The sequence below is a fragment of the Danio rerio genome, chromosome 17, assembly GCF_052040795.2.
Source record: "Danio rerio strain M-AB ecotype USA chromosome 17, GRCz13ab, whole genome shotgun sequence".
Lineage (NCBI taxonomy): Eukaryota > Metazoa > Chordata > Actinopteri > Cypriniformes > Danionidae > Danio > Danio rerio.
The window spans coordinates 9636654-9659016 of NC_141037.1; the positions used below are offsets into that span (position 1 = coordinate 9636654).

The window sequence follows — 22363 nt, forward strand, 5'->3', positions numbered from 1 at the left end:
CCACAGTCAGCATGTTCTGCTTCTTTTATAATTACTCAATGGCTGGATCATTTCAGCATGAACAGCTGGACTAAAGGCCCCGCTATACTTCAAATGAAATTGAAAAAACTTATTGAAATGCCATTATTTAGAACAAAATTCGACCAAAACAAAGTTATTTTTCAAATCATTTTGACAGATCAAAACTACTCACCAACGCAAGCGTTTTGACTCAGGATGTGAAATTAGGATCATTTTACTGACTTGAATTTCAGTCTCATTCACCGAGATGAACAAATCTTTTTTCAAGTAGGTTATATAAGCTTTGGCAAATTCGCATTTAGCAAGGTTTACAGTCGATGATGCAGCTTTTAATCTTGAAAATACCTCATGTAAGGTTTCAACATGCTCCTCTCACAAAGAAGAGTACACCACCATATCATCTAGACATGCGTCAATTTTTAATGTCTCATAAGACAAGGTGCACGAGTCTTTGGGATGTGTAAGGGGCGTTCCACATCCCGAACGCCATCACGGAGTACTGACCAAAGAAGTCTAGAGTGGCAAAGGCAGAAACTTCAGCAGCGCATGGAGTAAGAGGCACCAGCCCGTATCCTTTAAGCAAGTCGAGTTTTGTTACAAACTTTGCGGGTCCAACTTTGTCGAAACAGTCATCCATTCTCTGCAAAGGAAAACAGTCAGGTTTGGTAACTGCATTTACTTTTCTAAAATCAAAAAAATTAAATCACTTATTAATAAAGTCATCTGGGATGGCAAAGAAAGTCTTGCAGGACTCCCAAAGTTCATGAAGATTCTTTGGATTCATCTTCAATGCCTCCTCCATCTTACCCCAGACATGCTCAATAATGTTCATATGTGGTGATTGGGCTGGCCAATCCTGGCTGAAGTATGTGAAGGAGCGCTATCCTGCTGGAGAATTTGTCCTCTCCTGTGGTTTGTAATGCAATGAGCAGCACAAATGTCTTGATACCTCAGGCTGTTGATGTTGCCATCCACTCTGCAGACCTCTCACACACCAACTGACTGAATGTAACCCCAAATCATGATTTTTCCTTCACCAAACTTGACTGATTTCTATGGAGAATCTTGGGTCCATGCGGGTCCCAATAGGTCATCTGCAGTTTTTCTGATGATTGGGATACAGTTCAACGAATTTATCTGGAAAAAAATAAACTTCTGCCACTTTTCCAAATGACGAACTAGAGGCCAAGTTATTATTTGTTGCTCCTTCAACTGGGATTGACGACAAGACTTTTGTCAGGTTGTGTAAGCTTAACCTATAAACACAGTCTGAGCCGAAAGCACCCATGATTAGTTCACCTTTTGAGTTCTCTGGTTTTTGAGTCGTTTGTTCATCACGACAGCATGTAAAGAGATGACTCAAATATGTTTCTGGCTCTGGCTGCATATGATTGGCTTCTGTCTTTCACATGATGAACGAACGACTCAAAATTAGAAGATTCGAAAAAGTAAAAAATTTTCTCCATCACCAGAAATGAGCAGACCTGCGAACGAATGAATCACTCACTGAGAGGACTCATCACTCGAGTCACATAAAAGGTTCATTTAAAATGAATGAATCTTTCAAGATCAACCCATAACTAGTTTTGACTCCAAAGCACCTTTGAGCTGCCATCAGTCTGTTGCGTTTACGTAATCAGTGGGTGTGTTCTGGAACTCCGCCTTCTTTGGCATGCACTTACATCCACCCCTGATTCATTTCTCATTCATTCATTAATTTTCCTTCGGCTTAGTCCCTTTATTCATCAGTGAGGAGGATAAGTACCAAAACGTGGTACTATATCGGTATCAGTGCTTTATTATAAAAGACAGAAGTATCGATAAGCTCTGACGTTAACGGTTCTGCTATCGGTACATGAGAATTATTGTTGAATAAACATTACTTACAGTAACCTAATTTAACTGACCAACATTTTCTAATTTGCGATATTTGATATTGTCGGCACAGTCGTCAATCTCACATGAGAAATGGTTGTGTATCCGGCGAGCATAAAAATTATAAAAGCCTTCACAGTTCTTGGCTGAGGTTCGCGCTAAGATCACACACATAGGTCGCGACACAGACTCGTAAGCTTGCAGAGTGGCGGAGAGAACCAAACGGATTGCATTTCCCGAGTGGACACAGTCAACGCGTGTTGCAACAAACGCAACAAGTTTGGCTAAGCATCTTTCAAATAACAGAAAGACAAATGAAAATTGTCAACTGACTAGCTAAAGGTACATCATCCACATCGTTAAGCTAGCAGTCAATCACATAAGGTCTCTCTAAATTTGTGTAATATCAGTTTAATAAACACAAATTCAGTTACAATGAAAACATTAAAAGTACTTTTACATTACTGTATTTATAAATATAGCCAATGAATAGCCTAGAAACCGATGCGTCATAACTCCACTAGCAGATTCACGCTACGTCACAGATTTTGATCTTGTACCAAAAATCATTTTAAACCCGGAAGATGAAATAAGCTGACAAAAGCTCAAAATTATTCAGTTTTCCCCACAATTAAAGCTGACAGCTGCTGATATTGTCTTAACTAATGCTCAACACACACAAATCTGTTAAAAATTTTTTTTTAAAAAGTACTCAAGGGTGTCTTGAACCTTTAATAGACAAATTAATATAAAAGAAAAACAGCATGGTGGTAATAATGGGAATATTTTGGTTTCAAAGTCACAAACACCGTATAAAAACAGGTCATTTTTAAGAGCTGTCGCAGAATTGTTTCCACGACTTACAGATTATTGAGCTGAAGCTTGGCTACAAAATCGCAAATTAAAATCGCAATATCTGTTAAAAAAAAATGAATAATCGCAATTACATATTTTCCCCAAATCGCACAGTAAAATATGAGTAAAGTATGACATAAAATGTTATTAAGGTATCATCAAGCCTCTGTGTGTTAGTCAGATTTGGAGCAGTATATTTTTGCTTGTATTTAATACTGAATCCAGCTCAACATAAGCACATAATACACAGATAACCTATATTTATGGATTTTATCAGGGTCAGGACTAATCGCTGGCCTCATTCACAACAGAGCAAACTTCAGTCAACATACACACACACACACACACACACACACAAGATTCCCCATATAATCCTTTCTGATCTCTAACGGAGCTTATAAAGAGCCAAAGAAACACAAAGCTTTCGAGCAACAATCACCCACCAGCTACGTCTGATATGTCTGAATAGATATAGTCAGGGTTTATTTATAATTATTTAATTAAATATATTAATAGATTCATTTTCCTATGGCTTAGTCCCTTTATTCATAAGAGGTCGCCACAGTGGAATGAACCACCAACTTATCCAGCATACGTTTTATACAGCAGATGCCCTTCCAGCTGCAACCCAGTACTGGGAAACACCCATTCACTCTCATGTTCATGGACCCATACACTACAGCCAATTTTGTTTATTCCATTGACCTATAGTGCATGGGGCACTGTGGGGAAACCGGAGGACCTGGAGGAAACCCATGCCAACACGGGGAGAGCATGCAAACTCCACATAGAAAAGCCAACTGACCCAGTCAGCGCTCGAACCAGCGACGTTCTTGCTGTGTGGTGAAAGTGCTAACCACTGAGCCACCGTGTGGCCTTAAGTAAATACAGATATTTTACATTTTATTTTTACCTAAAAACAAGTTGTTAAATATTATACAAATATTATAATGTTGCTTTATATTTTCATAGTACCATTTTCTCTGTTTTCTGTCTGAATATTTGGTTTAAATGTTCAAATTATAATCTAATTATTTTTCTGATTTATATTTATTTCACATATATACAATACACAATTAATATGAAGCATTATTTATACATTTATAGTGATATAAAAGACACGTTTTTTAGTGTTTTATTTGTATTTCTTAAAATGTAATATTGTGGTGTGTCTAAAATGTTTAAAATACAAAGTTTATAATAAAGTTGTATATTTTATATAAGAATATAAGTTGAAAATAATAATGAAATTTCACAGAACATCCATCCATCTATTTTATTGCATATAGTTTTACATATTTATGGTAATAAATTCATATAAAATCATTAGATTATTTTCAATACACATTTTATTTGTATTTATTAAAATGAAATGACGCGGTGTTTATAAAATGTGTGAAGACAAAAATAGACATGTTATAAACAAGTTGTGTATTTCAGAATATATTTAAAAAATAATAATTTCTTATAATATCCAATTCATAATGTACTAATAGATTTTTTGTATATAGTTTAATTCATTTATTGTAATATATTAATTTAAAATTATTTCTTAATATACGGATAATTTGTATTTATTAATAATGTAATAATGCGATGTTTATAAAATGTGTAAATGCAAATTGTATAATGAAGTTGTGTATTTTATACAAGTATATATTTTAAAATAATAGTTTCTCATAATATCCAATTCTTATGTATTTAGCATACAGTTTTAAATATTTATAGTAATACATTGATATAAAAATCACTAAAAGTATTTAATATAAATTTTATTTGTATTTATTAAAATGTGATATGATGCTTCTAAAATATTAAAATTGCTAATTTTATAATGAAGCTGTATATTTTATATAAGAATAAACGTTAAAAATAATAATGAAACTTTTCATAATATCCATACATTTGTATATAGTTTTATTTATAGTAATATAGTCATATAAATCACAAAAGTACACATTTTATTTGTATTTATTAAATTGTAATAAGGCGATTATTATAAAATTAGCATTTACTTATTTTATAAACATGTTGTGTATTTTATACAAGAATATATTTTAGCATAATAATTGCTTAAAATATCCAATTCAGAATTTATTAATAGATTTTTTAATATAGTTTGATATACTCATTGAAATATATTAATACAAAACCACTGAATTATTTCTTAATATACGTTTTATTTGTATATATTAAAATGTAATCTGTTTATAAAATGTGTAAACACAAATTTTATAAGTTGTGTATTTTATACAAGAATATGCTTTAAAATAATAAATTCTTATAATATAGAATTCATAATATTTTTTTGTACACGCTTTGATACATTTATAGTAATATACTGATATAAAATCACTAAATTACTTAATATACATTTTATTTGTGTTATTAAAATGTAATGTAATCCTTCTAAAATGTTTAAAATACTTAGTTTTGTCTGGTTCTCGAATCTGATTGGCTGATGAACGTGCGATATTCCCCTAATAACAGCACTCATACAGCCTTTTCACCCTTGTGTTTTACTCCGCCCACATAGAGTGACAGCAGATCAATAAACTACAGTTTGACAAATAAACGTTGAACGTTTCTTTTAAGAAGGAACATCACATACAATTCAATAATATTTAACTTATAACACTGTTGATTAAAATAAAGGTTACTTTCCATGCAGGCAGATCACTTCCCTTGTTTTAAGGGAAAACTCTTAATTATGACGTATTTCTTGTTTATGTTAAAAAAAAAAACAATTTTTTTCACTTGATCTAAGATTTTTTACATATTTGGACTATAAATAAGACAAAAAGCAAGAACAGGATTATTTTTGCATTAGGATGATTTAATTTTTGTACCTCAATACTGTTAGACACCCCATCAAATAGTGCAATAGTTTGTATATTGCTATATCAGATTGCCAAGCAAACAAAGACATGCAGCCATATTGCAAGCCATTAAAACATTTGATTGTCTGAATGGAAATCCTGCAACAGCATCACAAAAAAAGTGCTTCATCGTTCATCAGGCAGACACGCCTCATCATCATCATCATCACAGAGCAGCACTGATGCAGAAACACAGGAGTTGGGGGGGGTGGTAAGGCTTGTTTTGACACTCTCTCTAGCTCTGGTTCACCAGCAGGGCATCTCTGGCTGATGTAAAACACATCCACAAGGGAAACTGTACACCCCTGACAGATGAACCACCTCCAACTCCGAGCCCTACAGCCACGGCTGAACTAAACAGATGGACACTGAGGCTCTTCATCGTGTAATTGACTGAAACAATGGGAGAAAACACAATCAATCCAGCCATTATAGACCTCAGCGGAGATTTTAAAGCCATCACAATGGAGAAAAAACACCCATTAGTTGCTTCAACACGTGGAATTAAAGCAGCATTCAACAAGCACTCAGACATAGAGGTTTGGACCAGATTTATGAAGCTGCTTGAGACATTTCTGCAAAACATGGACTTTTGTGAGGATGAAATAATTATATTATTTATACTTTTAGTATCTGTATTCAAGTATTTATCAATATGGAGTGTTTGGAACCATTTTTATTTTGCAGCGATACATTATTTTTACATAATTATTTTAGCCTTTTTATCAAAAGGAAGGAGATTATGTCTTCAATCCTCACTGACAGACATAATAGCACCTGAGATTATTTTTATGATGAATAACAGATCCATTACCTGTTAAAAAAGAAAAAGAAAAAAATCCTCTGGGCTAAAATGATCTCACCGCCTTTCATATGGATATGATTCATCAAAATGGCCGTGGCAGGCTTTAAAACTAGGGGAAAAACCTGAGCAAGCAGCATCTGCGTTACACAGACGGGGAGAAAGGGAACATGAGAATGTTTTCGATATTAAATGACACTATAAGCTGCTCAATACACTCGTTTGTTTGTTTTTTTTCATTAACAAATTTGAAAGGTTATAACCCACACATGACAATTGTTTTTTTATAAGATAATTTATATATAAATAATAATAATAATAATAATAATAATAATTACAAATTTCAAGCAAAAAACATTTACACATTTATTATTTTTTATTTTTATTGATCAGAATGACACATTTCTTTATTTCAAGGTTAATCATAATAATAAATAAATAAATAAATGTGTAAATGTTTTTTTACTTAAAACGTGTATTATTATTATTGTTATTATTATTAAAACACTGGCATTGATTTTAATAGGATACTTTATATAAAATAAACTAAAATATGAATTTCAAGCAGCAAAAAAAAAAAAAAAACATTTACACATTTTAAATTAATCATTTTTATTATAATTTAAAAACTAATTTCTTCATTTCAAGGTTATTCACCAAATGTTGATTTCTTAATTTGCTTGCAGTTAAAGCACTGGCATTGTTTTTAATAAGATATTTTATATAAACATAAAATAAAACACTAAAATGAATAATACAAATTTCAAGTAAAATAACATTTGCTATTTTTTTATTGGCCAGAATAAAAAAAAGACTATTTAAAGGTTATTGAGAAAATGTTAATTTCTTATTTTTTCCTGCTGTTAAAAGTCAACCATTGTTTTATATAAAAATAAAATAATAATATAAATAACAATTATAACAAATTTCAAGTAAAACACATCGACAGATTGTATATTCATATTCTTTTATTGGTCAGAATAACAAATTTCTTCCTTTTAAGGTTTTTCAGAAATTGTTGATTTCTAAATTCTACTTAAGTTAAAACGTTGCATTTGTGTAAATAGAAAAACAAATATAAACATGCCTCAATGTTTAAGCCTCTGTTTTGTATTTATATATACAAAATTATATACAAGTTTGAGTAAAACATTACTTGTGCTTTATTCTCCAGACTGATACAAATGACAATTCTTCCTAATTAGAAATAAAAATGGTATTTGAGTTTTTTTAAATAATGTGCATATGATCAGTTGCTCATTTAATGTTCATGTGATAAAAAATAAGTATATAAATAATTGTTACACTAAATGACATTTTTAGTGTGTCTTCACGCTTCTGTAAATCAGAGCATTAATATTTTTTTTTGTGCTAAAATAATATGTAACCAATAAGTAAACGAGTACATTATGCTACTGGTGTATATAATAAACCTCTTTTAGAAATGTCAGAAATAATAAATTATTTATTTTTTTCTTGCCACATCAGCAACTTATGGCTATTTCATGGCAAAATGAGAATACATAAAATATTACATAATAAAAACAAAATCGTATTCCAATAAAAAGTTACTCAGACAAATATATAAATAGAAACAAATAAATAAAATTGACACAAAAATATATTTAAAAGCTAAATATGATTTTTGATAAATTACTTATGATTTTTCCTGGTGGTACCTTTTTAAAAATGTCCAACTTTCCTTATAAAAATGTTATATAAATTATATTAAAACAATATATAACCCATTTATAAACAAACATATTATACTACTAGCCTATTTAATAAATAAATGCTTCATAATTATGCAAAACCACCAGTGAACACTGCAAAAAAATTGCCATAATGCTTCTCCACAACCTGAATAAAGTTTTAAAATGAATGCAGATTATAGCCGACACACTCAAATCAAGGTGCTGTACAAGAAGCATTCCTTCACAGCACGCTACAACCTTGAATATTAAAATAACACGAGCAAAACCATAAATAGCACATACACTTATTAAGTGAAAAGCAATTGTCAAGAACCACTGGTGGTCTGAATTATTCAAGCTCATCAAAGCGCCAACAACGAACCACAAGCTCCATGGCAACCCGGATTCCTTGACACCTTCTCTAAACCCCAGCAATATAAGACAGAAGCAGACATGTGCTGATTTTCAATAATTCAATATGTCGTGATTATGAACATGGACAATATTGCTATCGCAGGCACTTAAAAAAAACTGTGAATAATTATTTATTATTAAAGCGTATAGGAACTTCCTTTCTAAGAAAACTCGAATTGTGTTAGCAGTGGTGTTCATAACAGAAAACAAATAATTGAAGACTTCATTATTTAGCTTAATAGTTCATCTTGCCTACAACATGCTGAAAAATTGAATATCCATTCTGTGACTATTTTAAGGGTGTTGTCAGTTAACTCCAAGTGGTGCTCGCTGCAGAGCTATTCGAGGAGAGCTGAGCTCCAGCGAGGGGGAGCTTAAGCTTGAGCTCCACCTTTTTTGAACTTCTTCTACGAGTGATGTCACTGGGGGTAGGGTTAGGGGTGGGGTTGGTGTACGCATTAAAACAGCTTACAGGAGGAGGAGCGACAGCTCATGCTCCCCCTCGCTGGAGCTCAACTCTCCTCAAATGGCTCTGCAGCGAGCACCCTCTCGTTAACTCTGCGCAATAAGGCTCCAACAGTTAACATCAGTTAATTTAACTAAATTCATGAAAGCTTTTATTAACCAAAGGCGATGTTCATTTCTCAGTTAATGGCTAGAAAAACAACAAAACAGTTTTGTTAAATGAAGTTAATAAAATTCAGGGTTGTTTTAACATTAACAGCCAGATTACAGTTACTAACATTTACTAATGAGACTTTATTGTAAGTCAAAGTCGGCTTTATTTTTAATTCAACCACATGTGCAGGACATATAGAGAATCGAAATTACGTTATTCTCAAACCCTAGGTGCCTAACATATAATGTTAATACAAAAAATACAGTTTTAAGAAAGAATTTACAATAAATACAATTATAATTAAAATGTTATCTAAATATATGGATAAAATGTAGTCTAAAGAATAAAAAAATGAATACAAATTTGTAAACAATACAAAACAATACAATACAATGACATTAAGGGCATATGGCAATGAGTGCAAACCAGAGTTGTGCAGGTATAGAACAGTATATAGTGCAAAAAGGCTTGTAAACCAGAGAATTATGATAAAGTGACAGTGTCATGATATATAGCAGGGGTCTAAAACTCAATTTACCTGGGGGCAGCAGGAGGCAAAGTCTGGGTGAGGCTGGGCCGCATAAGGGATTTCACAAAAAAAAGTCCTCAAATGTCATTATTAACAGTTTTAATTATTTCTTCTGAACATGAAGTGTCCTGAACATTAATAGAACATTGAGTGAAGATTATGAACAGTTCTTCTGAACATGGCATCTTTTGCCTATTTCTTGCTGCCAGGGACTTGACAGCGCTTCTTCTCACAAATCTGAACCACATTTGGCTTTAGAGCGGAAGCAGTTGAGACCCTCAGTATGGCGTGAATATGATCATCATTAAGTCTAGACCTGTACTTTGACTTATTGAAGTCCTAGGGAAAAAAGTGGGGGAACTCACTCAAAACTTCCATTCCCTCACCTAAAAAAAGGTGTATATATGTATAAATAAAACACCCCCACCCCACTCCAGTCACATCAGTCTGTACCAGTCTGTATCTACCTATGATATATATAAGATGCAGGGCAGGCACGTGCACACATAGGGCTCAACCTGTGCAGAGCACATGCCCTTTTTAGTCTTGCATAGAAAGTGCCCTTCCAAAATGATCAAAAGTGCCCCCGCGACGCGACACACCCTCGGTCCCGCCCTTCAGTAGGCGCGCGATAACACCGCTCTTGAGTACGCGCGCGACAACACAGCTGATCAGAACGCGCGCGACAACGCGCATTGAGTGACAAGCGCGCTGTGTACGGATAGAATCAGTGGAGCGGGGAGCGCTCTCTCTCCCCGCTCCGCTGATTCTGTCAGAGTACAGCGGTCGGCGCGGGCCACAAAATATTGCACTGAGGGCCGCAAATGGCCCGCGGGCCGCGAGTTTGAGACCCCTGATATATAGGGAGGCAGTCCAAAGTTGCATTACCTGTTGTTCTTAATAATCCTTTTGCAATTTAATTTGTTTGACACTGATTTGTTTACTCTGAACATGTACAGTTGAAGTCAAAATTATTTTCTCCTCGTGAAATATTTATTCTTTATCAAATATTTCCCAAATGATCCAGACCCAGGACATTTTCACAGTATTTCTTTTTAAATTCTGGAAAAGGTTATTTATTTTAGTTTGACTGGAGTAAAAGCGGCTTCATTTTTTTCAAGGTTAACATTATTAGCCCGATCAATGATTTTTTTATTTTTCAATTGGCTACAGAAAAAAAACACTGCTATCCAATAACTTAATTAACCTAATTCAATAACCTAATTAAACCTAGTTAAGTCTTTGCACTTTAAGCTAAATACTAGTATCTTTCAAAATAACTAGTAGAATAATATGTTCTGTCGTCATTGCAAAGAAACAATAAATCTATTACAAATTAGTTTTTAAAACTAGGGCTGCACAATGCTTCTGTAATAATGTTAGAAGACTCCTGGTCATCAGGAAGGTGGAAAAATCGACAAACTTATAAATAGTTTTAACAATAAAAAAAAAAACAGGTTAAGCAAGGTTAACCCGTTTAACCTAGGTTACCGAAAGCAAAACCAAAACAAAGAGTCTAGACCTGGTCCTCTCTCATCATCCTCTGCCGTCACCAAGCAGCAACCTTCCACTCTCTCTCATGAAGCTGATACGAAAGTGACTGAAACTACACTTCATCGAAAGTTTGCTAGGCCTGGATCCAAAATAAAGCAAATTTCTATTGAGTCCAATGTTAAAATGGCCAACTTTACAGCTGATAAAAACATGTTCACAGCCTGGTAGTAGAGCTGCACGATTCTGGCTAAAATGGGATTTTTTGCTTGAAATAAAGATCACGATTTTCTCACGATTTTGTAGAAGTAAAATAAAGGTATGGTAAAAACAAACATATGGCAAAAAATACATAATAATATTTTGTTTAGGTCTACTGGTTTCTATAAATAATTCTATTCTACTCATAATAATTCTGATGTTAAATTATTATGTTTGACATTATTAGACAATTTTATTCACTGGTAAAATCAGACAGTTGTCATTATTAGATTATATTCATCAATATATAGGCTAGAGTAGGTATACTAACACTGTAAACATTTATTTTCATGCCCAACTCTGTTCACTAGGAAACATATCAAATGCTTGTCGTAATCATAACTCTAAAATGTGATTTGATTATTTAAATGATGTGCACACTTACGGTTTCATTTTCACTGCTAAGTTGCTTGTTCATACTTCGCACGCGGCTCTCAAACGATCACTCTGTGCCACAAACTTAATATTATTTACAACTATATTACCTGTTACAGCATATGCATGCAGGTTCTGTTCACTAAAGTAGATGCGCGCATGTCTATCATTAAGTTGGGTGCGTGCCCACCCTCTCTGTGATAAGAGCTCACGGTCAGCAACTCGCGTCACGTGTGATTTCCCGGCCACAAAAACATCATTATATGATGACAAAAATGACATTTTTTAGGTGAATTATACATTATAAATACAGTATGTGACTTATTCAACATCATTTGGAGGTGTCCATGTCACTGAGCAACGTGTGTGAAACAATGAAAAGACTCGTGCAGCCGCCTTTTCTTCTCTCCTGAACTCGAAAATATGATTGGCAAAATTGTAGAAATGCTGGATTAAGATCGTCTAGGGGTCGAGTCGAGATCGCAATCTTTTTTCGATTAATTGTGCAGCTCTACCTGGTACAAAAATAATTTTGGTGTATATAGCTAATATTACCCTTCATGACAAGTGAGGGGGTAAACTCATTCATTCCGTTTTCATTAAGTTATATTAAGTCTGCATAATTAAAGGGTCACGAAACACCAAAACACATTTTTTGACAGTCGTATATGTGTCCCATGCTGCTAAAAACATGAGATAATAGCGTTGTATTCCAGCATGCAGAATGAACGTCTGTGCCAGAGTGTGTCTTATTACGTCTTACAGTGTGATGCATTAATGCATGAGTAAGACTTGGTTCAAACCAATCAGCGCGCTCTATTGTGCAACTTCATTAATATTCATTACTGTCACAGTGTTTAGACGACAGAGACGCCACGTTGTGTTGGCAAAACAAGCATGAAGTGTTGCTTTTATAGTTTGCTGCCGTTAAGTTTTGTTTTCATTTTCTCTCTGTGAGAGCTCAGCTGGAGTCACACGTGGATTTACAGTGTACGCGACGCTCGACAACAATAACTTACGTGTCTAAGGAGGAACATTGTTTACCTGAGAGCTGTTCTCATCTGCAAAAGCTGAGATCTGGATTCGCTTGTAGTCTTCTCTTAATAAAGACGCGGCTCTAGTTGCTGGTGATTGTCCTGTCTCTACAGATTTGGTAAGTGAGCGAGCAGTGCTCTTTGTTTCCTCAGTTTGTTCGTATCGAATAACTATTGCACTGAGTGTAAAAATGTTGGCACTACAACCAAACTTTAACCTCATGTAGGATTTTCACCGCATTTTGTGACCGGAATAACACACGCGGCTTTCTGACACTACCTGCCGTGTGCATTTAAGTTTCCGGGAAATGCTGAGGTTTTTTTTTCTCTCATTCGCCGTGCGGTATCAAACATTGCATGAAAAATACACGCTTAGAGCAGTTCCTCGAATCAAATATCTCGTTTGTCCTGAGGGACGTGACTGAATTCCCTGAATGAAAGAGCCGAACTGCAGTTAAAGTCCACCATTTAATCATTTGGCAAATAATTCGACTACAGATGACCATGTAAACACAGTCACTTTCTCCCGTGTGTGTGTGTTTGGACTCTGAAATTCAGCGTGCCCTTATAGACACTCCCACACCATCCCACTTTAGTTCCTCCGACACTCCCACCTAAACAGAGCTGGACACGCCCACTTTTCAGACTTTTTCCAAAGTAGAGGTGTGAAAACACCCTGCTGAAACAAGGGGGTTTCATGGCCCTTTAAGGCCATGGCCACTTGAGTGACAGCTAGGTCTCACTGGTCACTGTCACTTCACCTCAGCTGATTCTGGCTGATTAGCCGCTGGACTCGGCATATACATCATATTTTTGTTTTGTTTTATGTGGCTTTACACAGTCAACTGCGTTTTTGGTATTATTTCTAACAATAATCAGATAATATGGCATGCTGTGTGCACTTAATGGACTCGTTTCTAGTCAAAAACCACATTATTTTGCTAACCCATTTGCAGATAATGTTGCTTGTTTTAAACAAAATTTGACTTGTTTCTTCTGAAGGTGAAAACAAAACAATTAATTTGACTTGATCTAAGAATTTTTTGATATTTATGCAAGAAACAAGACAAAATCAAAGAAAGAGAAGCATGATTTTTTGCATTATTATACCTGTTCAAGTAACCTTTCTTGCAGCGTCGGTCAATATCGTGATAATAACGAACACCACAAGAAAAGCTTCAGCAGTTAAAAAAATTAATAAATAAAAAAAATACATTTTGAATAAATTTTGAAAAGAAATTTGAATACCACCAACAAAATACTATCAGCAGTGAATTGTAAACTACAATGAACTGGACTAAACTGAGTTTCAATATACCAGAACTTCTACGTCAAGCTGCTTTGGGACAATCTACGTTGTAAAAGTGCTATGGAAATAAAGCTTAATACAATTGAATTGAATCCACAGCCAATACAGAAGAAAAGCAGATTTACCTCCATGGCCAGAGCGGCGGTCTGCTGGTCGTAGTGGTTGAGGAGGTTTGGCATGAAGGTGTTATTGTAGGGCAGATCCTGGCACATCCGCAGTCCGATCGACTCGCAGGTGAACAAGCTGTGACTGCCCACCGAGTCCATGTAAATGGCCATACTGCCAGACAACAGAGAAACCACCGAAAGAATCCACATCCCTCGCCAAGGTAAATCCACAACACAGCCCATGCTGGAGCGGAGAGACAGAGAGGCCGAACAGGAGCACTTTTCAGGGTTTATTCAGATATCCACCACAGCCATCGTGTGTAAGGTATACCGCAGTGATCTGCTGCTTCCATCCCCTGCCCGGTGTGTCTTCATGGATACCTGTTTTTGCCCAGCGTCTCGGATCAGTGCATGCTTTGATCAGAGTCCTTAAAACTGGTATGCATCCCGTCTCACATTCTGGCAACACTGCAGATGAAGGAGAAATAGTCTTCAGGCTGGGTGGTCTTCAAATAATGGGGCTCTATTAATGGCAGCTGATAGCCGATATCTGTAATGACATTTAAATAGTACATTTTATTGCAGTATATTTCACAGTAATCCTATAATATTTTTTCTTCTGAAGAAAGTCTGATTTGTTTTATTTCGGCTAGAATAAAAGCAGTTTTTAATTTTTTAAGCATCATTTAAAGGTCAAAATTATTAGCCCCCACAAGCAATATATATATATATATATATACAGAATACAGAATCCATTATTAATGAAGAAAAAAAGCTAAATGCAACGGGGAACATTTGATTTTGTTAGTAATTGCTTCAATGTATTGTTTAAACTATAACAGAGTTTACAGTAACAGAGTTTTTCTTCATGCAGGGGCGATTTTATATATGTATATATATATATATATATATATATATATATATATATATATATATATTTTTTTTTTTTTTTTTTTACTACTAGACAACACTTGATGTTTTGTTTCTATCTCTGTCAGTGAGTCAGTGACAGTTAAAGCGAGTACATTCTCTAAGTGCTTCTGTCACTGTGTTTAATCCTTTCTGTGCAGGACTGTATGGTATGGTAAATGGCACACTAACTGTAAAGTGTTTAATATTGGTTGTTCATTTTGAAATAAAAATAGCGAAATGTTCGTTAAGAGTTCCAATTATTGCTGGAGGAAACAGCTGTGCTGATGAGGTGAACGCCGAGAAAACCCCAATGCTCCTGTGTGACATTAGGGTAATACAAGGTTCTCTATATCAAAGAACAGCAAATAAGCAGATATTATATATTTTTATATCAACAAGCACACACCTCATTCTCTCGTTGTCCACGGCTGTGGTTTGCTGAACAAATGAAAAACAAAAGACGGGTAGGAGCCGAATTCTGCCACCGTTTTCTTATCAAATTTGGGGACTGAGGCGATAATTTAGTGTACAGTTTATGGGCTAATCGCAAAAGTTTTAGGGGGGCTGGGTAAAAATATAGGGGGGCTACAGCCTCGCAAAATAGGCCAAGCAACGCTCATGATTTTGTGCTTTAGCTCCAGATACTAACAAAAAATGACATTTAAACTCATTTAAAATGAGCTGAAACAACACAATACTTGAGTTTTTTGTGGGAAAGCTTTATTGTTTTATGTTCAAACCACTGTGAAAGCCAGCATTTATTTACAAAGAACCATGTAGCACGTCTATAAAAGTCTTATGCATTTTTATCATATAATTGTCTTTAAAAAGCGTATAGACATAAAACATAGTTAACAGATATTAAATTTACATTTTGGTGTCTTCTAAAAACTTTATAAATTTACAAACAACTTTCAATGTTTCCTATCGCTTGCTTTTTTTTTTTTATCAGTTTCCTTCGGCTTAGTCCCTTTGTTCATCAGGGGTCGCAACAGTGAAATGAACCACCAACTTATCCAGAATATGATTTACACAGCGGATGCCCTCCTAGCTGTAACCTAGTATTGGAAAACATACATACACACTCATTCACACACATACACTACGGCCAATTTAGTTTATTCAATTCACCAATACCACGTCTTTGGACTGTGGAGGAAACTGGATTTAATTCAGCAAGCCAAGGTGGTCAAAAGCAACTATAGTTGCAAATATGAGTCCTTGAGTTTATATTTTTAAGACAAAATAACCATAAATACACATACAAACATTACTTTTATTAATAATTGCATAGAAATTGTGTTATTATAAAAAAAACGTTTCATTAAAGTTTGTTTTTTTAAAAATACTAGATTTATTTTGAATTGTACCGCCACCCAAACATATCTAAACACATATTCATATGGCGTAAAATACTGAAGTCAGTGTGTGCAAAACTGCCCATTTTTTACTAGTTAACTTCATTAGTTTTGTGTCTGGCAACGTAAGCTTGCATATAAACCCAGCATGTAAACAGCTACTGTAGTAGACAAGAGCATTTAAACAGCTGTGATAACAGCCGTAAACCAAAACCAACAATCCATTATCTAGCTGAACCTCGCAAAACCTATCAGGAACATGTCTGGGGTCATTTTTCAGACATAACATCGAACACAAATGTTCAGATTTATATTACTACTCTGCTGACTACTCTGCTGTCTAGTACACTAGGTTAGGGGCGAGCGCCACTCCTTGTACTTTTTGGATAGATAGATAGAGTAGATAGTTAGGACATAATTATACTGTTTTTCACATAGTTAGTTTGCTAGATGCTTCTGGGGAGTTAGATTTAGTTTGGGTTTTGTTCTTTTCATTTCTTTAGCGCCGCCCGCGTCCCTTCTGCCAGCTCTCTTGTTTTCCTCATCTTTATTTGTCTCAGTGTTGTACATATTGTAAATAGTATATTTTTGCCTTACTTTTTTTTATTTTTGATTAATTCGTTGTTGTTGTTCACTTTGGGATTGTAAATAAAAACACACATTTTTGGCATTACTTTGGTTGTCTTTCCACTCATTCACTGTTTATATAAATATATTTTAATTAAATAAATGTCAAACCCCACAACCCTAGACTAACATCAGGGGTTTGTAACAGAATGATGAAATTAAAGGTTATTTTAGGACATGTTTCTCACAGGCAGAAAATATGCAAAAAAAAAACAAGACTGGTATATAAGTTTTACAGTATTTTCTTTACCTAATGTATTAGTGAAATAAGATTTTCTTTATTTAAAGGATTATAAATGTGCTTGATTAAGATTTATGTGTCTCGTACTTTTTAATAAATTATCAGAAATATTTAAGAAATACTTTAAATTAGTTTTAGACTTTATTACTCCCAAAGGGAAATTCACATGTCACATCAGAGCTCACCATAGTGACCATACTATAAAAAAAAAATTACATATATAAATGACTATAATATAGAGCTGAGCAGATAAACGATATTATATCAAATAGCGATAAAAATGTATATCAATAATAATGATAGGCTCTGGACTTTTTTACTCAAGAGCCAATCACACAGCAGAAATGTGCAACAATGGGAATCTAGAAGTGTGTTGATTTAAAAATGCTTCAGCCGAAAACGGTAAGCCCTTCAAATGTAATGGACCCTTCAATTTTTGTGGCGTCAGTTAATATTGGGATACTCTTTTAAATCTGAAAGCATTAACAACTTATGTCAAAATATATATCGTTTTCATTCAATATGGAAAATAATTAGAGATTGCATTTTTCGCCCAGCCCAACAATAATATTAATAAAAGTACATTCATGCTGCACAACTTAGTTTCAAACAATGAGTAGGCACTAGTCCGTCATTTTCATTTAATTTATTCAACATTAATTTGGATTACTTTTAAATATAATTCCATTTTCTGATGATTATCAACCTTTCAGTATTAAGCCCATATAGCCGAAAAATGTGTATTTGCATCAACACTGAAATTGTGTTGTATGTAGTACTCAAAAACAGGTAAAAAGGGGATTCTTTGCTTAACAAGTCAGATTTGGGGAAGAAAAAACAAAAATATTTTGAAGCAAATGTATGACTTTTTGTTTAAATGGTGCTGGAATAAAATACTGTACTTTAAATGGGTTTCAAGAAGGACGTTTTGTCTGAAAGATCCTGATTGTTACTGTTTTTGTAACAAATGTAAAAAAGATTTATAAATAAAAATATTAAGCCTATATAGCCTAAAAAATGTGTATTTGCATCAACACTGAATTTAATTCGGATTAATTGCATGAAATAAGCAAGAGAGACATAAATAAGATGGGAGTGATGTGTACGAGGATACGCAAAAATACACAAAAATTACACAAAAATACACAAAAATTAAATGAAAGTTCATTTACATAATCCCACTGCTTTTTAGTGAAAAAAAACAATGCAATGTAAATTTCCATATGCATGTAGTGCTCAAAATAAGGATTATTTGCTTATCAAGTCACATTTGAGGATTTTAAAAAAAGATATTTTGAAGCATATTGGTTAAAAATGTGTAACTTTGTTTTGTTGGCTGTTGTTTAAATGGTGTTGGAATAAAATACTGTATTTTTAATGGGTTTCACTTTCAATGAGAACGTTTTGTCTAAAAGATCCTGATTGTTACTGTTTTTTGTACCTACTGTAAATAAATTAATAAAAAAAATAAAAATTAAATAATAAAATATAGAGCCTATATAAACTAAATAAATTTGCATTTGCATTAACACTGAATAATGAATTTAACTTAATAATGAATTTAGTTCAGATTAATTGCATGAAAGAAGCTAGAGACATAAATAAGATGGAAGTGATGTGTACGAGGATATGCAAAAATACTAATTTACACAATTTTACTCATGATCTCAATTAGGGCTGCACAATATTGACAAAATTACCATTGTGATTTTTATTATTATTAAAATGAATTCAATTAAACATTATGCCATCTATATATATATATATATATATATATATATATATATATATATATATATATATTAGTGCTGTCAATCGATTAAAACAAAATTAACTAATTAATCGCACCTTTTTTTTAAAATTAATCACGATCAATCGCGATTAATCAGATTTAAAATACTGAAACTTGTAATTTTGGCTATTTAAATGTAAAATTAATGTAAACGCAAGACAAAAAAAATATTTTGGCCCCAACGGCCTTCCATACTGGAGCAACTCCCCTCAGATTCAACACGCATGATCACGTTCATCAAATTTGCTTAAACTAAGCGTCCTGAAGTATTACGGTATTTCACAAGGATTCTAACACAACAACGTGAAGCATACGCTTTCGTTGCGTTTAATGAGGAAACACACTAAACTTGGAGGGCTCATGCTGAAAGGCTGAGTAATGCCCTGTCTTTGACAGCTCGCGACTTCACCAGACGTTCTGAGTACATTTACATAAGACACCAATACTCCGATTTTAATATGATTAAAATAGTACTCTTATTAAAATTCTACCGTGTAGCCTTAAAAGGAACCTTACCTTAAAAGAACACCGAGTCACGAAATGCGGAGGATTTTCTTTCTGTTCGCCATGCGGTATCAACTTACAACAGATGTCGATAGTTAAAAATGAAACACCCGAAATTGCATGAAACTCTGGATAACCTGTGATGCAACTAATTGTTTTATACTGGAACTTGCCTTCAAAAAGTGCTTCCTTGGTCTTATCCACATTTATTGCATGCTGAACACACGTCCACCACAACAGGAAGTAAAAAAACCTGAACTGCGTTAATTGCGTTAATTTTTTTTTTACGCGTTAATTATTTAAAATTAATCGCATGCGTTAACGCGTTAATTTTGACAGCGCTAATATATATATATATATATATATATATATATATATATATATATATATATATATATATATATATATATATATTGCGATATGAATACAATTTCACCAGATTACTTCATATCTCTGTAAAGAATTTATAATGTTAGATGGATTGGGATGATTCTGCAGTGGGAGTGCTCCTCCATAAAATCAGTCCCTGACACGTTTTCATTGATGTCGGTCCTATTTGCAGTTAATGTTTGTATTTGCATGCGTTGTGAGTATTTTCACGCATATATTTAGTCAGAGATTGATGCATTAATGTTTACTATTTGCATCTGCATAAAATCTAATAAACAATCTATTAACGTTTTGGGGTCCCCAGACACATTTTAGTTGTGGTCTGTGCTGTTTGGAGCACATTTCTGTATTTGCATGTGTTGTAAGTATTTTCATGCACATATTTAGTCAGAGATTAATGAACTAATGTTTACTATTTGCATCTGCATTAAATCCAATAAACAATCTAAACACGTTTTGGGGTCCCTCTACACATTTTCATTGATGTCTGTCCTATTTGCAGTTAATGTTTGTGTTTGCATGTGTTGCGAGTATTTTCATGCACATGTTTAGTCGGACATTGATGAATCAATGTTTACATGATCTGCATTAAATCTAACAAACAATCTATAAACTTTTTGGGGTCCCCAGACACATTTTTGTTGTGATCTGTGCTACTTGCAGTGCATTTCTGTATTTGCATGTGTTGTGAGTATTTTCATGCAGATATTTAGTCAGAGATTGATGCATTAATGTTTACTGTTTGCATCTGCATTAAATCTAATAAACAATCTATAAACTTTTTGGGGTTCCCTTGAAACATTTTAGTTGGAAGTGTAAGCTATTCAGAGCACATTTCTGTATTTGCATGTGTTGTGAGGATTTTTATCCACATATTTAGTCAGACATTGATGAATTAATGTTTATTATTTGCGTCTCCATAAAATCTAAGAAACAAACTATAAACTTTTTGGGGTCCCTCGACAAATTTTTGTTGTGATCTGTGTTACTTGCAGTGCGTTTCTGTATTTGCATGTGTTGTATTTTCATGCACATATTTAGTCAGAGATTAATGAATTTACGTTTACTATTTGCATCTGCATTAAATCTAATAAGCAATCTATAAACGTTTTGGGGTCCCCGACACATTCTCATTGTTGTCCGTCCAATTGATGCATGATCTATAAATACAGTCAAGAAAAAGATACATTTGAAATAAAGTGTTTTATTGTTTCCCAAGTCTAACAGTATTCAAGTACAGTAACTTAATGCTAAAAATACAAATAATTCAATACAATTAATTGTAGTTAAGATTACAAATAGTACAATTTCTTATACCTGAATGCTTTTAAAGGCATTATACAACAAGCATTAAAAAAACACATGCCAACCAAAAATTATAATACAAACTCAACATTGCATATATCCTGTGATGTGTCTATTGCGAATAAACATTGTGATATCGATGCTGAAATGACATATTGTGCAGCCCTACAATAGAGTCATAAGATGGGAGAGATATGTACGAGGATATGCAAAAATACTAATTTCCTCATGATCTCAATCCTGATTGTGTTAAATCTGAATTGAATGGAGCTAACTAGCTAACTCCCAACCCCCTTTAAACACGTTTGTGCGAGTCTACAAACACACAACCTGTCTCAAACAGCTAGGAAACCACAAAACAAACACTGAAAACATCTAATGTGAGGACCCTAACGTACACACTAACAGACATGTCAAACGAATAGTACTCGCTTGTAATAATTTAATTATGTGATGTAGCAGGTCTACATACACCTGCATTACACATATCATATACTCCGAATATTTCAATATTTCATGCAGGACTGCGGTGTCAGCAGTGTGGCACATATGATGAGGTTACTCATGTCTGACCATAAATCAACATCCATTTCCAGAGAGGAACAGCATGTGAAATGTATGTCAATTATACACATTTAGCAGGGTTAAACGGCCGAGCAGCGTGTCCAATGAAAAGCATATGAAACTTTACCTTTCCCTGGCAAGGATCCTGCTGGTTTCTCCGTATGACAAAATACAGCGTGTGGATTCACTGGCAGGTTTGATTTCAGCACCAACAATTATGAAACACGCTGTGAAGTCCGCGCTGCAGTTTCTCTCAGACAGTCAGTCAGTGTGAAAACACTCGTCTCTGCTGCTTATTTGTATTGAGACGCTGAATGATAGAAAAAAAAATGAAAAACTAACCGAAACGAGCACATGAAGAGCGTCACGGGCGACTGGCGGCTTTGAATATTCACAGCGAAACTC

General features: G+C 34.0%; 1 protein-coding gene across 7 annotated transcripts in view; it reads right to left on the minus strand.

Annotated features, from left to right (window-relative positions):
• fzd3b (frizzled class receptor 3b) overlaps positions 1-22363 on the minus strand; it is a 73815-nt gene extending 51452 nt beyond the window's left edge. For 3 of the 7 annotated variants that reach the window (XR_015512703.1, XM_087289342.1, XM_087289344.1), the window contains exons 1-2: positions 22086-22363; positions 14284-14733 (exon numbers count right to left, since the gene is read on the minus strand). Coding sequence is in view for 5 of the 7 variants with exons in the window: in XM_087289342.1 (XP_087145468.1) it covers positions 14284-14508 (225 nt within the window). In the remaining 2 variants the exon portion in view is untranslated. 7 annotated transcript variants of the gene reach the window in all.